Genomic DNA, 15,915 nt, shown 5'->3' with positions numbered 1-15,915 from the left:
ATTCAGAATATCCTGGAAGCCAACATTAAAAACAGGGTGCAAGCGCCGAGTGAGACCAGCAGAGTTTAAGTTCCGTTTGTGTGCACAAATACACGTCGGGTACCCATGCGTCTAGGCCACCAGCCTCTCCCCTGAAACAGGCTGTGAACGTGCAGCCCGCATCACCTCCTGCAACCCCCGCAGTTGGCACTAACTTTTCTCTAAGGCGATCTCCTAACCACCTTCCTCATTGCTGCTGAGTCTGAATCTCGCTGAATTCAGTGACGGAATGTACGCTGGAGAACGGAACACCTTTCTTACGTGGTTCTATTTTGCAGTAGCTCATTTACCCAGATCTCATCTCCATGTCAGCCGTGACCAAGCCATACCGCACTGACTCCCAACAGTGTCCTGAAAGTTAGACTAATAATGACATTCCTTAGGTCCGTCCCTCCCCCTGAGTAAATCCATGCAAGAACCCCAAATTCAAAAGGAGACATGGTTTCAAAGACACAAAGGTATGGCCTGGGTGGATCTGAGCTTTTCATTCTGTGGATGCTGGTTGCCAAGCAAAGGGAAGGACAGGGATGGAGGTGGGGGCTGGGAGCTTAGCTGGAGGTGGCTGAGTATTCCCCAGTGAGATTGTTTCTAGTGTCCCCTGCTCTTAGCATCTGTTAGGGGATGATAAGCAAGAGTAATCAGGGGTAATAGCCCCTTCCTCCCTTCCTTCCCCGAATCTCCTCCTCTCCAAAAGTTTTCAACTGGATGAACTGTTGATGGGGATGAAGAGATTAAAACACACACAGGGATGGCGAAGACAACACACAGGAGCAAATTAGGCAGACACAATGCATCTCCTGAACACAGAGCTCTGCTATTGGAAGCCAGCGTCTGGATATTCGGGTCTCAGATTCCCCTGGGAGCCTAAGGCAGAGAGTGGGCGAGACCTCAGTGTTGCAGACTGAGACGGCCTTCTGGGTGAGGTATCAAGACAGCCCTGTGCAGTAGCGCACCGTGCACCCTGTGCATCCTGTGCAGTAGCGCACTGCGCCCCGCCCCCCCAGGCCCTCGCCTCAGTGGAAATCCACACAGTACTCGATGGCTGTTGGGTCAAGGCACTGTCGTGTACGGCCGGAGGCAGTGGGTCACTGGCTGTGGAGTTCCGTGGTTAGTACATCACAGCCGACTCCAGAACAGGCTCCTGAATGAAGCAAGATGGGTACACCGTCACCAGCTGTCTGGCAAACCAGTCATGTCGGGCACCATGGTCATGGGGGATGGCTGGACACTTTCTTCCTCCCAGGGCTTACTGAGGGTCTGTTTGCAAACTGACTCTTAGGAAGCTGACTTTCTGTTATGGACTTAGATATTTCCTGTGGTGGGTATTTAAGGATCTTAACCAACACCTAATGCTCACATTACTCAGCTCTTGAACTGGAGAGGCAACAAGGGAACTCCTAATTCACCAACCGTAACCTGCCACCAAGGCAGGCTCCAAACTCGCCTACTTCAGCCAAATGAAAATATGAAAATGCCCTCCTTCCGCTCTCTCTGAGCTTCTCTCTCTCTCTCTCTCTCTCTCTCTCTCTCTCTCTCTCTCTCTCTCTCTCCTCTCTCTCCTCCTCTCTCTCTCTCTCTCTCTCTTCCTCTCCCCACCCTTTCTCTCTCTTTTGTTTTTTAGAGCAGGGTTTTTCTGTGTAGCCCCTAGCTGTCCTGGAACTCACTTCGTAGACCAGGCTGGCCTTGAACTCACAGAGACCTGCCTGTCTCTGCCTCCTAGGTGCTGGAATGAAAGGTTTACATCACCACCACCTGGCTTAATTTTTTTAAAAAGCTTTTTGAAGTTATGGCCAGTAGCAAGAACACTGAACTTTGAAAGGTCAGGGGTCACAGCTGACCAGTGAAGGAAAGGCAATGAAGGCTGTGGTTCCTTGTGGCCATCGAGACAGTGATGTGTGGTTCAAAGGCCTCATATATGCCACCCCCTGCTGCTTCTGCACTCAGAGTGGACCAGGAGGGCGATGACGAGGAAGAGAGAGGCAGAGGGTGCCCACACAGCAGCAGGTGGGTGTGTGCTCGTATCCCCCCAGCCATTCCACACAGGGTCTGCTGGCAGCAAGGCATGGATTATGGACATGCCTGGGCCAGATGTCTCTTCCAACGAACTATTCTGTTTTCTGAACTCCGGGCACACACGGTGCTGTGAACCGTCTTGAGACAGAGTGTTGCAGGCCTGGTGTTCACTGTGTAGCCCAGGCAGGTGCTGAGTTTGCATCGATCCTCTTTATCCAGCCTCCCTTATGTTGAGATTGCATTTGTAAGCCACCATAACTCAGCCACAAATCTTGTTTAACACACACACACGCGCACACACACACATTCAAATGCTTACGTAAGACTGGACTGTAGGCAAACTTGTAAGGTGTTTTCTTAATTAGCATCGATGCCTGGGCTGGTGGTTCTGGGTTTCATAAGAAAGCAGGCTGAGCGCCAATAATAGCCTCCATTCATGGCCTCTGCATCACTTCCTGCTTCTAGATTCCTGCCTTTGTTTCCCTCATGGACTGTGACTCAGGTTATGTAAACCATACAAACCCAAGTTGCTTTAGGTCATGGTGTTTCATCCCAGCAATAATAGGCCTCAGACACTCCATGAGCCATGTTCTCAGCCACAGTGTCTTGCTGTGTAACTGTGACTCACCTGAACCTCGTCATGAAGCCCTGATTGGCTCCAACCTTGCAGCAATCCTCCTGCCATAGCCTCCCTAATGATGAGATTATAGACATGAGCCACCCCGCCTAGCTGCAAATTTTTTTTTTTTTTTTTTTGGTCGCAAATACTCCCTTAGCCCTTCCTGTGTGATTCCCAGAGTCTGTGACATTATCCTCTGTCCTGTCCTTTATCACGTTTGGGGGCAGCTGCTGATTCTACTTAGGAAAAGGCATTCGTGGCTAACAGAAATTTCCAGATGTGTATGGGCCATCCCAGAGTAAAATCCACCAGACCTGCATACTTTCACTTCTCTCCCATGTAGCTGGTTCCTGACAAGAGCTAGACAGACAACCGAGATGACAGACTCAGGCTAAAGAGGCCAGCAGTGCCAGACAGGGCGGCACTTACCTCCCCCAAATCTAAAACAGGCCAGGAGACCAGACAGAACGGCTGCCTCTCGGGGCTCTGCTGGGGGCAACTGTGGAAGGAAGGGATGAGGGGACCGTTGTGTGACAGACACAGGAAAGGAGGAACCGTCGCGTGGCGCGACAGAGACGGAGACGGAGATGATATTTACCACCAAGTCCTTGGGGTCGCCGCCCTCCCTTTCCGAGGGCCGGCTTGTGGAGGAGCCTTGTAGAAGGAAGTTGCGGTTAAATGTTTTAATGGGGACCACAGAAGACGCTTCAAATTTTTCAGCTAAAAAGGAAACAAATAATGAGAATTAGGTGCCGGGAGATGGCTCGGTGGTCCCGGGAGATGGCTCGGTGGGGGAGAGCCGGTTTCATTTCCCCAAGAAGTAGCTCATCACAATTAAAGCACCCTGATGCGTGGTATCCATGCTCTGAGCCCCCGCCCTTCTCTTCCTGGTATCTCCTCACAAACATCCTCCCATGCGTCCATGTACCAGGGTTTGCTTCTGGGGGGCTCAAGTCAAGACAGGTAAGAACACTGGAGAGACGGCCCAGTTAGCACGGGCTCACTGTGCCTGAGTTTGTAAAATAGCTTGTGACCCAGGTACTGCAGGAGGCAGAGGCAGGAGCACTGCTGGGGGTTACTGGTCACCAGCCTAGCTCCACACACTCATTTACATGCAAGCTCACACATGCTCACACAAAACAGACCTCAAGTTCACGTATGTTCACACACAAAACACACATGCACCCTCACACTCACTCATGCGTACACACATTCAAACACACACATGCAAACCTGAACATACATCCAGAGCCCCATTCATGAACACAGTCACATTCCTAAATTCAGATTCACACACGCTCAGAAACACACTCTCAAACACATACACACACACTCCAAACACCCAGAAATGCATTCACACTGATACACTTTCACAACTCAAACTGGCAGGGACTCCCACATTAACACACTCACATGGTACTCCTGCACACACACCAACACATTCACACTTTCACATTCACACTTATGCACACACTGTTGCACACCAAGTCCATCCCCACACACATACCACACATGCATACACCTGACACACACCCAGATACCCCCACACTCAGGTGGCCAACGCTAACACACTCTACTCTCTTATACAGTTACTCACACAACTCATGCTCACAAACACGCACTCAGAAAAATAAGCACACACTAAGACTCTCACATACTAACACACTCCTTCACCCTCACATATACTCACACACATTCAGAATGCATGCACGCATACACCCACACATGCCAACACTCTTCTGTACACGAGCACCTATATCCCCAACACGCACACCTCACACCCCCATACACACTTTCACAATACACTAAGACAATCACACACTCACACCCCATACATAACTCACATACAATCAGTCACACTCACATGTTCACACATAAACACCCCACATACATACACACTTTCACACATACACTAGGACAATCACACACTCACACCCCCCATACACACACTCATACAAAATCAGTCACACTCACATGTTCACACTTTCACACATACACTAAGATAATCACACATACAGACACACAATCACACATGCTCGCTCTCTCCATACGCACATTTCCACACACTCGTACTCCCATACACAGACACACATGCACTCACACACTATATACACCCTCCCCTGGACACAACAACACACACATCTACACTCATCTATAACCTCACACTTGTGAACATACCCACACTCAGCTGCACAGAGCCCCCACACCCTCACGTGTACATCCACATTCAGCCACAGACCTTCACATTCATACACACATACACACACTCACACATATTACCCTCATACACATGCTCACAAACACACCCTCACCCCTACACACTCACATCCTCATACTCTCAGACACACACAGTTGCTCACATGGGCACACAGACATACACCATCACTCTCACACCCACTTATGCTCACTTATGCACACCCATCCTCATGCACACCTATCACACACTCACAAGCAAGGCAGACTAGAACACTCCTTGGGGAGAGGGCACACTGGGTCTGGTCCTCACACTTCCTCACACACGGAAGGCTCTGAGCTCTTCCAGGGTCTCAAGTGTCGTGTTTTAAGTGCGACGTACGTACGTTTCACAGGCGGTGCGGGCAGTTTCCTCCTCTGCTGCCTCGATGTGTCTATAGTTTGTACCTACAAACAAGCACAGCCTTCAGTAAAGCACCGCAGAGACGGTGTCCAGAACGCTCCAGACCATGCAATCTAACGGGGGAGGGAAGGACAGACGCACCTGGCTCCTTTGCTTCTGATCCCGGCGTCTTGTGAGACGCACGCAGGGTGCTATGTTCAAGCCAGCGATGGTCAGGGCTGAAATCCGGCTCTCGATGTCAGAAATCTTCATGCAGGAGGAAGATACACAAAGGAAGAAAGACTCTTGCTTGGTTAAGGTGTTACAAACTTACAAAGAAGGAGCCTTCTTTGATGGAAGCTCACCCACACATTCAATTTTGTTTTTCTTTTTGAGAAAAAGTCTCCCACATACCAGGCTAGGCTGAAACTTGCTATGTAGTTAAGGATGACCTCCTGCCTCCACCTCCTTCCTAAGTGCTGGAAGGACAGGCGTGGGCCACAATACCTGGCCTTTTCATTCATTCAGTTTCTACCAATCATTTGATCTATCTAGAGCTATAAGGCAAAGATGAAACACAAGAAATGTATAAATTCAGGATTCCAGTTCTACAGCTCTGAAGCATGTTGACAACCGTGTTGGAGCAGGCACAGGGATACACCGAAGGCCCGGAGCACTGTGGGAATGCTGGCCCGGAACCCCCTAGGTCTCAGTGACCAGGACATCCTCTAGGGCTAGGTTACGGGTTGAACTTGTTCTGCAGAGGTACTGGAACTTTGGTCCTCAGGGAGGGCTGCTGAGGTGATTAAAAACTTGAAAAAGTGAGACCTACATGGTATAGCAGTGGTGTGTTTTGGGAGTAACAAACTGCTTTCTGACTGGACTTAAGGCCTGCTCCAAGGGATGGAACTCAGGCCTAGTTCTGTAAGCGCGGCCGTGGCTAGGGAGGTCATAGGCCCCAGGGCAGAACCCGGTATTATTTTGCTAAATGGACACGGCTCCCAACTGCCTTCTAAATACTCATCTTTACAGCCATAGTTTAAGGCAGTTTCCATCTCCCATTGAAGAAGCTTCTCTTTGCACGGTCAGTGGCTAATAGGCCGCCCACAGCCTCGCTCAGGACTCCGCCCACACCCTCGCTCAGGGACATTGGGGGAAGAGGGAGTGGAAGGAGTTTTAGAGAGATCCCTGGCTTGCTTATTTTATGAGACAGGATCTCTCACTGGCTTGGAACAAGACAATTTAGCCAGCAAGCCCCAGGGATCCGCCTGTCTCTACCTCCTTTGAGGTAGTGGGATTACAAGAACATACCACCATGCCAGGGCTTTTCCTTCATATTTTTTAAAATGTGGGATCTGGGGATGGGAACCGGGCTCTCATGTTTGCCGGGCAAGTACTTTACCAATTGTGCTGCGCCATCTCCTCAGACCTGGCCGGGTTGTAGTGTTAAGGTATAAGGACAAAACCAGGTGGTGCTGGTAATGCCTTAATCCTAGCACTTGTGAGGCAGAGGCAGGCGGGTCTCTGAGTTCAAGGCCAGCCTGGTCTACAGAGTGACAGAGTGAATTCTAGGACACCCAGGGACACACAGAGATAAACAAAACAAAACAAAACAAACAAACAAACAAAAAATAAAGACAGTAGCAACACCAGGGATTTGTATTGAACTCTTGCTGTTTCCCTCCCTTTAAAAGATTATTTATTTATGTATTTATAAAGTGTACATGGGACACACATGCCATAGCACATGTGTAAGTCAGAGGACAGCCTGGTGGAATTGTTTCTCTGGTTCTTTCCTTCTATCTTTAAATGGAGTTTCTGTGGAGAGACTCGGGTTTCCAGGCTTGTGTGTTTAGTGCCCTTCTCTGCTGAGCCATGCGGCTGCTTCTTAGTCTAGAGAAACATATGGACCTCCCACCTTTTTCTTTGGTTATGCATCTTGAGCCAGCCTCTCATGTAGCCCAGGCTAGCCCTGAATTTGCTCTGTAAACAAGGATAACTTTGAACTCCCAGTCTTAATCCTCCTCAATGCTGGCATTACAGGCAAGCACCACCTTGCCTAGCAGTGGCTCCTATAGTACAGTTTATGGGCAGTGGACCGATTGTGGGCCCTTTATAAAGGTTTCTGAGAGAGTGATCACAGATCCCAGCTAGAGTCAGTGGGTTAGCCTATGACCAGCTCTGACCCATGAGGGACAAGGACACATTCACAAAAGCTGCTAAGAAGCATTTTCAGAATATAGGGGAGTGCCCACTGGAGACAGCTGTGTCTAAGATTCCGTACTCACCCACGGCCTGGGAAGCGTGCACTACCTGTTCATTCCTTTATTTAGCTCCTCAAAAAGATTTCCTTGAGCCGGGCGGTGGTGGCGCACGCCTTTAATCCCAGCACTCGGGAGGCAGAGGCAGGCGGATCTCTGTGAGTTCAAGACCAGCCTGGTCTACAAGAGCTAGCTCCAGGACAGGCTCCAAAGCTACAGAGAAACCCTGTCTCGAAAAACCAAAAAAAAAAAAAAAAAAAAAAAAGCATTTAAGCATTTAATTGGGAGCTTGTCTACAGTTTCTGAGACTTAGTTCATTATCACCATGATGGGAGGCGTGGTGGCGTGTATGGCATGGAGCAGTCCTGAGCTGCATCCTCATCTGCAGGCCATGTTCACATATACATACGTATGTACTTTGTGTGGGTCTGTGTACACATGCACAGGTGCCCACAAAGTTTAGAAGAGGGAACTGAATCCCCTGGAGCTGGAGTTCCAGGCAGTTGTGAGCATCTGACGTGGGTACTGATACTAGAACTCAGGTCCTCTGCAAGAGCAGCAGTGTTCTTAGCTGCCGAGCCCTTTCTACCTCCGCCTCCATTTCTGTTAAGTGTCAGGAGTCATTCCTGTAGGCCAGACAGCTGTGACCTGGTTCTCACGTGGCTGTGAGTCCCTGCTGGGGAAACAGCAGGGAGCAGCTCACAGTATGAGGGGGTGGCCTTGGGATGAAATGGGAGGAGAGCAGCATAAAGTGTGCATGTGTGTGTGCATGCATATGTGTGCAAGTCTGTACACTCACACACATGCATGCATGCACACATTGTGGATGCCAGGGGTGGACACTGATCTCCACCTTATATTTTTAGAGAGTATCTCACTGAGCCTGGAGCTTGTGGATTTGACTAGATTGGCCTGTCAGCAAACCTCAAGGATGCTCACACCTCTGTCTCCCCAGCACTGGGATTACAGGTACCTGTCACTTCGCCTGGCTTTCTGTGTGGGGGGCTGGGATCGTGAGCCCTCAGGTTTTTGTGGCAAGCACTTTCTGGGTGAACCATCTCCTCAGCCATCGTGGTAAGTCTTAAAGGAAATCTAAGATCGATAATATAGATTGAGGCTCTGCTACGGGAGGAAGGAGAAACCTTTTCTATTTTAGGAAAAGGGTGGGGGGCTGCAGAGGTGGAGCACTGACTAAGAGCACCTGACTTGCTGCTCCTGCAGAAGACCTGGGCTTTGCTTCCCGGCACCCACATGGTGGTTCACAGTCACCCATAATTGCAGTTCCCAGGGATCCAATGACTTCTCCCGACCAAGCATGCACACGGCACACACACATACACGCAGGAAAAACACACATAAAGTTAAAGACAGAAAAGGTTTGCTAGAGTCCATTGCTATAAGCAGCCGCCGCTCTGCTCGCCCGCAGGAGCTGATGGCAGGCATCATGACTTTGAAATGTGTCTATGAGGTGGTAGCGAGAAGGGGCTCACCTGGAGCTCAGCATGGTGTACCTGTGCAGCAGCTGCAGCCACTTGGTCCTCCAGATTTGCCAGCTCCATCTCACCTGTGCTGCTGTGGATGCAGCGGGCAGCATCCTCCAGCTCGCTCAGCTGTCCCTCCAACCCATACACGGTGCCCGCTGCCAGGTACACCTGCAGAGACAGCACGGTTCTGAGCCCAGAGGACTGGGGGTGGCCGGACTCTTCAAGGGGGCATGGGTCAGCAAGGGACCAGAGAAAACTGGGCTCGGTACTTGGGGAAGGAGAGATGGGAGCTCCCGCGTATCGATGCTCTTCACCCTTAGGTGAGGGCAGGAAGCCTTTGACATCTTCCCTCTCCTCCGAGCACAGGGAAAGTTGGTTTAGAAAATGGAACAGCAATCTCAGTGCCAGCAGTGTAAGCTGTAACTCTGTCCAGGGACTTACAACAGGGAATATCAAGTAGAAATAAACTCAGTATGGGAACGTTTTGGAATTATTTACGTGAAACGACCTGTTTAAGCACAGCAGCAGACAAACATGCTGGGTGAAATTGGCAGTGTTGGTGACAATGATGACGTGCCCGGGATCACTCATTTTATCAGGAACAAGAGGAAGGCATGATGGGAAACTATCGAGCAATCACATCTAATTAGGGTGCGGCTACCTGGGACCCAAGTCTCTCTCTCTCTGCACGGTGCCGGCTGGACCTACTGGATTTCGGACCTCCCACTCTTGTAGCCTGAGTTTCCCCCTCATATAACTTTTGGTCTTGAGCTGGCCTGGTTATTTATCGCACCGGACCTAATTCGTCAACAAAGGCACACCGTCACCCCAGGGGGGCTGGAGGGGCTGGAGGAGGGCCACGGTAGTGGTGATGTGTTTACCGAGCCAGGAGCTAAGGCAAGAGATTCATGGCTTATTTTTTAAAATTCCATTTATTTGTTTGTGGGTTTGGGTATGTGTTAGATGGACGGTGTGTGTATGTGTGTGTGTGGGAGTGCGCGCGCGCGCGTGTGCCAGAGGACAGCCTGCAGGAGTCTGTTCTCTCCTTCCACCACGTGAGTCCTAGGGATTGAACTCAGGTCATCAGACTTGGTGGCAGGCCTCTTCACCCACTGAGTCATCTTGCTGGACCATGACTTAACTCTTTGAATGTCCAGGTGACTCTAAAGATGGATACCATTATAAGTACCATGCTAACGATGGGAATGTTTCATGTCTTCCCTGGTCTCACAGCTGGGATGAGGAGGAGCCTGGATGTGAACTGGGGAGGGTTGGTGCAGTTCCTACGCTTTTCCTGTCTCTGCTCTGTGGCATTGTGAATCTTAAATCTCTGTTGGAATATTATCAAGTCCCACACTTCAGCACTCGGATCTGGACATCTGGATGTCATACATGGGTTGGATAGTGGCTCTATTCCAGGTTCGCTATAACAAAAGTCAGCATGCCCCTCCATAAAGGGTTATTCTACCTTGTTAAGACGCAGCCCTCTTGAAAGCTACCTGGAACTGCCTGCTTAGTGAGGGCCCACACTGGGAGAAAACAGTGGCTACTTTATCTGAGTCCTCTTCAAACTGGTCACTGATACCTGTGACATACCTTCCCTTGACAGGCTGCTATTTAGTGAGTCTTCCTCAGAAAGCTTCAGGAGATGGGAACAGGTGCTCATTAAGGATGGGCTCTGATCAAATTACCAGGAGAAAGAACACTATGTAGATTCTGGGAATTGTGTGTGTGTGTGTGTATACATGTATGTGTATTCATGGGGAGGTCAGAGAACAATCTTGCTGTCAATTCCTTGGTTTCTTTCTTGTATTTTGAGACAGTGACACTCATTGGCTGGACTGGCTGGCCAGTAAATCCCAGACATATTTGTTTCTGCTTGCCCAGTACTGGGGATTGAACTCAGGTCCTGACGTTTGTAAGGCAAGCACTTACGATAGGCCAGCCCACTCCATTTTAAGATTAGAAGCCATCTTGTTATAAGGTCAAAATAAGTTCATTTCTGTTTTCTGTCTTGACCCATCTTCTGGACTATAACATGTTCTACACTCCTTCACGATACCCCGACCTTCACTCTGATAAGAAGATGCTTTGTCAAGTAATATTCAGGTGTTCAGCCAAGTTCCTACATAACCAAAATCCCTCTGGAAATCCCCCAACCTTGGGAACCCCCTAGGCTTGCAGTTTTGGGGCTATAAAAACCCCACTTCTCCTATGTTTGGGGTTGATGGCTTAAATCCTGAAACCAGGGGGAGGCAGTCACCAGACTGGCTTTATTGAACATATATAATAAGGTTTGATATAAATTTAGCTAATTTGTGTGGTGGTCTTTACTCTCAGTCCATGGGATGAACACTTACCCCACTGAGCTATTGCCTAGACCCACCATTGCCCCGGCCCCCGTCGCCCCGGCCATCCCCACCACTGCACAGGCCTCACTTCTAGGCATCTCTTATGTATGAATCTCAATTTCACAGAAAGAACAAACTGCCCAAATGCACTGGTACCCCACAGCATCTTGTTGGGCTCGGCTTCCATAAGATATACTTCAGAGGACCAGTAGATGGCAGTATGTTTTTCTTGCTCATGAAGGGCAGATAGTTACCTAAGTAACCACAGCCACTGCAGTGAGTTTGAGGACCACCTCCTCTCCAGAGCTTTGGAGAAGCAAGAGAATCTTTGGTGGGACCCATGTCCTCTGCTCTGTCCTGCATTCGGTGTCAGAGCTGGGCATCCCTAGTGTGCCTGCTGCCACTGGCTGTAAAGTACATGGACAACAAGAACTGAAACTAAAAGGAAATTGGGATAGATATGTACGTGTGTGTGTGTGTGTGTGTGTGTGTGTGTGTGGGTCTGTGTGCATGTGTGTGTCTCTCTGTGTATGTGTATCTGTGTGTGTTGTGTGTGTAGTGCGTGTGTGAATCTGTGTATCTGTGTGTGTGTGTCTGTGTGCATCTGTGTGTGCGTTGTGTGTGTGGTGCATGTGTGTGAATCTCTGTGTGTGTATCTGTGTGTGTGTGTGTGTGTGTGTGTGTGTGCTGGAATCATAGGTTAGCACGAGTTGCCACTGTCACAGAAAAGCAGTTGAGCCAGGTCCTCAGACGGGAGTGGAAGGGGACAGAGCTGACTCAGCTGTTCCACACACTCCCTGGATAAAATCATGAGGTGGCTCACCCTATTGCTTCCACGAGAGGGCCGAGAATGGCTGTGCTAGCTACTCCCTGCTGGTACTTTCGGGTCCATGTCTAGCCTTCACTTCTCTGATCTTTCCTGTTTGGTGACTTCACATGATGGCTAGGTTTTGTTACAGTTTTTTAAGATTTATTTTTATTTCATGTTTATGCGTGTTTGGCCTGCATACACGCTAAGCGATCCAGGTGTGTGTGCAGTGCTCTTGGAAGACAGAAGAGGGAGTCGAGTTCCTTGGAACTGGGGTTACAGGTGACTGTGAACTGCCACATGGGTGCTGGGAACAGAACCTGGGTCCTCTGGAAGAGCAGCCAGTGCTCTTAACCGCTGAGCCCTCTGTTCCGGTGCCTGGTGGCCAGTTTTAATTGCTAACTTGATACAATCTAGGCTCACCTGAGCAGGGAATCTCAGTGAAGAATTTTCCAGACTGGTGGGACAACTTGCCCACTGTGGTGGCATCGCCCCCTAGGCAGGGATCCTGGATTGCACAAGAGTTGAGAGAGTAATGGATGCCTTCATTTGTCCTTCTCTGCTCCTGACGGTGGGTGTAATGTGACGGGCTACTTTGAATTCCCGCACCATGACTTCCCCACAATGATGGGCTGTAACCTGGAATCATGAGTGGATTAAGCCCTTTCTCCCTTAACTCGCTCTTGTTGGGTATCTTTTCACACCAGCAGGCAATGAAATGAAGACATGGATCTCTGTGAGTCTCATGACCATGCCTCCCTGTCAACAGGAGATACCAACAGGAGGCGGAAGGCAAAGGAACACTAAAGTGTGTTGGAAGGCCACTCTTCCGGCTCCAGCGTCCACCAGTGAGGGCTCCATCTCTCCTCAGCTATGGTTGCACCACCTAGGGGTGGTCCCGTTTCCTCTAGTCCTATTCAGCCCTTGGGTACCCCTCAACTTTGCCCACATTTCAGATAACAGTCTTTTTCAAATCTCTCCCCTCCCAGCTGGAGCCCAGCAGACAGAGCTGGATGCTTCTCAGAGGAAGTTTCAAAGCCTAGAGACCCAGATTTTCTACCCCAAGAGCTGAACTCCCATGGTATGCAGCAGAGGAGGGTGAGGGGAGCCCCAGAGTGGTCTAGACTTTAGGGGAGACACAAGCAGAGCCCACCGAGCTAATGTACAAGGAACATGGGGCTCTACATCTCCCTGGCTCTCCTCTAACAGGACGAGTGAACACACCATCGATGAAAGCAGGCGACTGGACACTGAGTGGTGTTTCTGTGCTCTATCTTGTGGGTCCTCTGCAGCCTTAGGTGCATCTCCAAGGGTGAATATTCAAAACAGAATGTTCTCTTTTATCTGTGAGTCCTGGGCACAATGGCAAAGGGAGGGATGAGGGACAAAATGCACCTTTTTTTTTTTTTTTTTTTTTTTTTTTGCAGTGCAGACCAACAAAAGCCATAATTCAATTAAACCAGCTGCAGTCAGGGGCCAGAGCCAGCACTGCCATCCCCTGCTGCGAGGCTGACCACCATCCTGGGGACTGAAGAGCAGAGCCCCCTTCCCACCTGCCTGTGATCTGCTGGATTAGAGAGATGGGGGAAAAGAATCTTTCCCATTCTTACTTAACATCTTAAAGAACTCAGAGGAGCCTGGGAACCCTCCCTCCTGAGGAGAGAGGTGAAAAGCTGGAAGAAGGGTTGAGTAGGGGGAGGGAGCAGTTAATTCTGGGGAATGGACAGAGCTGGGCTGAAGGAGGGAGCAGCTGGCTGCAGACCCAGCCTGGAAACCACACATATATCTACACTGGAGCATCTGATATCCTGCATCAGTGCATACATGGATGTGTCTTGAATTGAAAATACTAACGAGCCCTCCCCACCCCAACAAAATAACAACTTAATCCATTCTATGCTGTGGAAATGCACACGGGCCATGGAGTTTTCAATACGGCTTTAGAAGAAAGGTGTGTTGTCTTTGTTCTAAATACAATGAGATAACTGACTACTGTCAGTGTGTGTGCGCGCGCGCACGTGCGCGCACGCACGTGTATATGTACATGTGTGTATGTGTACATGTGTGTATATGTGTGTGCACGTGTGTGTGTATGTGTATATGTGAATGTGTGTGTATTCTCTCTCTCAAGAGAGCAGCCTGGGGTGTTACTCCTCAGGTACCATCTGCCTTGTATTCTGAGACAGGGTCTCTGGCCTGGAACCTACCCAGTGGGGCTTACTAATGAGCAAGCCCCAGGTGCCTGCCTGTCTCTGCCTCACCAGCACCAGTTACATCATGCACCATGTCTGGTTTTCGTATGTGAATTCTGGGTATCGAACACAGAGATATCCCCAGCCCAGAACTGAGGCTCTCTCACAGCTACCCCCATCCCAACAGTGGAAGGTCTCTATCTGGATCCACTGGCCACTTTTTTGTAGTGGTCAGTTTTCCACGTACTCGCCTCAACAAAGATTCTTGGTGGTCCAAGCCTTAGTGCGGGCTCAGCACCATCTCCCATACTCACCTGTGAAGCTTCTAGATCAAGTGTTATCTAAAGAAATCTTGCCCATCACTTTGGCCAGAACCCACCCCTGCTAGAAGATCACCCATATCTCATTGGGGTTCTTACTTTCCTCCTGTTCCCAAATGATGCCTGCACCACTCTGGCCTGTCTTTGACAGGAATCTGGTTAGGTTTGTTTGATCACCCCTTAGGGTTTCTTTGGAAGTTTTCTATCTCCTCACCCCTATTAAAGAATATTCATTTAACTATGTAAAGATATGTTGCATTTGTTTAATTATGTAAAGATGTGTTGCTGCTTTTACCTTGCCTGCCTAAGGCACCTGATTGGTCTAGTAAAAAGCTGAATGGCCAATAGTGAGGGAGGATAAATAGGTGGGACTTCCAGGCAGAGAGACTAAGTAGGAAGAGGAATTTCGGGGAGAAATAAAAAGAGACATCAGGGGCCAGCCAGACACAGAAGAAGCAGGAAAGTAGAACATATAGAATGAAAGGAACATTAAAAGCCCCGAGGCAGAATGTATATGAAGAGAAATAGGTCAAATAAAGTTAAAGAGCTAGTGGGGAGAGTCTAAGCTAAGGCCGAGCATTCATAATCAATAATTTGGGAGTTGGTTGATGGCCCAAAGAAAAAATTCCAACTACACACCCCTCGGCTCCTCAGCTATCAATTCCCACTCACCCAGGTCAGATCAAGGACTCGACCCCATTGCCATAGTCCCTTTGCCTACCTATCCCAACGTCTCAGAGAAAGCCTTGTTCTACTTAAGCACATACTACTAAATGTTCTTTTCTTTTTCCACGTCTGTGTCTGTGTGTGTACATGTTTTGCACGTGTGTGAATGCACATGTATGTGGAAGTCCAAGGATGATGTCAGTCATTGCCTCTCCATCATTCTTCTACCTTGTTCACTGAGGCAGGGTCTCTTAACCAAACCCAGAACTTGTCAAGGTAGCTAGCGTTGCTGGCCAGCTTACTCTGGGGACCCCATCTCTGCCTTCTGAACTACAGGCTGGGATTATGTGTATGCTGCTACGTCTACCTAGCATTTTTGTGAATTTCTGGGGATCTAAACTCCTCACACTTGTGTGACAAGCACTTTAGCCACTGAGCCACCAGCTGCCCAGCCTCTGATTCTTTTCTTTAGCACCTGCCTATCCCCAAGGCCTCACTAGGCACTGACTCCCTTTGAAGATGCAGAAGGATGGAAGCATTGGCTGGCTGTAGAGAAGTCTGGGTCCTAGGTGCAGCTTCCTCCTAGG

General features: G+C 49.4%; 1 protein-coding gene across 2 annotated transcripts in view; it reads right to left on the bottom strand.

Annotated features, from left to right (window-relative positions):
* Positions 1-1,055: 1,055 nt before the first annotated feature.
* Positions 1,056-15,915, bottom strand: part of LOC119810211 (myosin VIIA and Rab interacting protein) — a 130,054-nt gene continuing 115,194 nt past the window's right edge. For both annotated transcript variants that reach the window (XM_038323581.1, XM_038323582.1), the window contains 5 exons: positions 8,998-9,159; positions 5,409-5,513; positions 5,251-5,311; positions 3,270-3,391; positions 1,056-1,180 (listed from right to left, as the gene is read on the bottom strand). In XM_038323581.1, the coding sequence (XP_038179509.1) occupies positions 1,148-1,180; positions 3,270-3,391; positions 5,251-5,311; positions 5,409-5,513; positions 8,998-9,159 (483 nt within the window). In that variant the 3' untranslated portion in view covers positions 1,056-1,147. The remainder of the gene's footprint in view (positions 1,181-3,269; positions 3,392-5,250; positions 5,312-5,408; positions 5,514-8,997; positions 9,160-15,915) is intronic.

Source organism: Arvicola amphibius, chromosome 3 (assembly GCF_903992535.2).
Source record: "Arvicola amphibius chromosome 3, mArvAmp1.2, whole genome shotgun sequence".
NCBI classification, from domain to species: domain Eukaryota; kingdom Metazoa; phylum Chordata; class Mammalia; order Rodentia; family Cricetidae; genus Arvicola; species Arvicola amphibius.
This window is presented reverse-complemented; position numbering and strand designations above follow the sequence as displayed.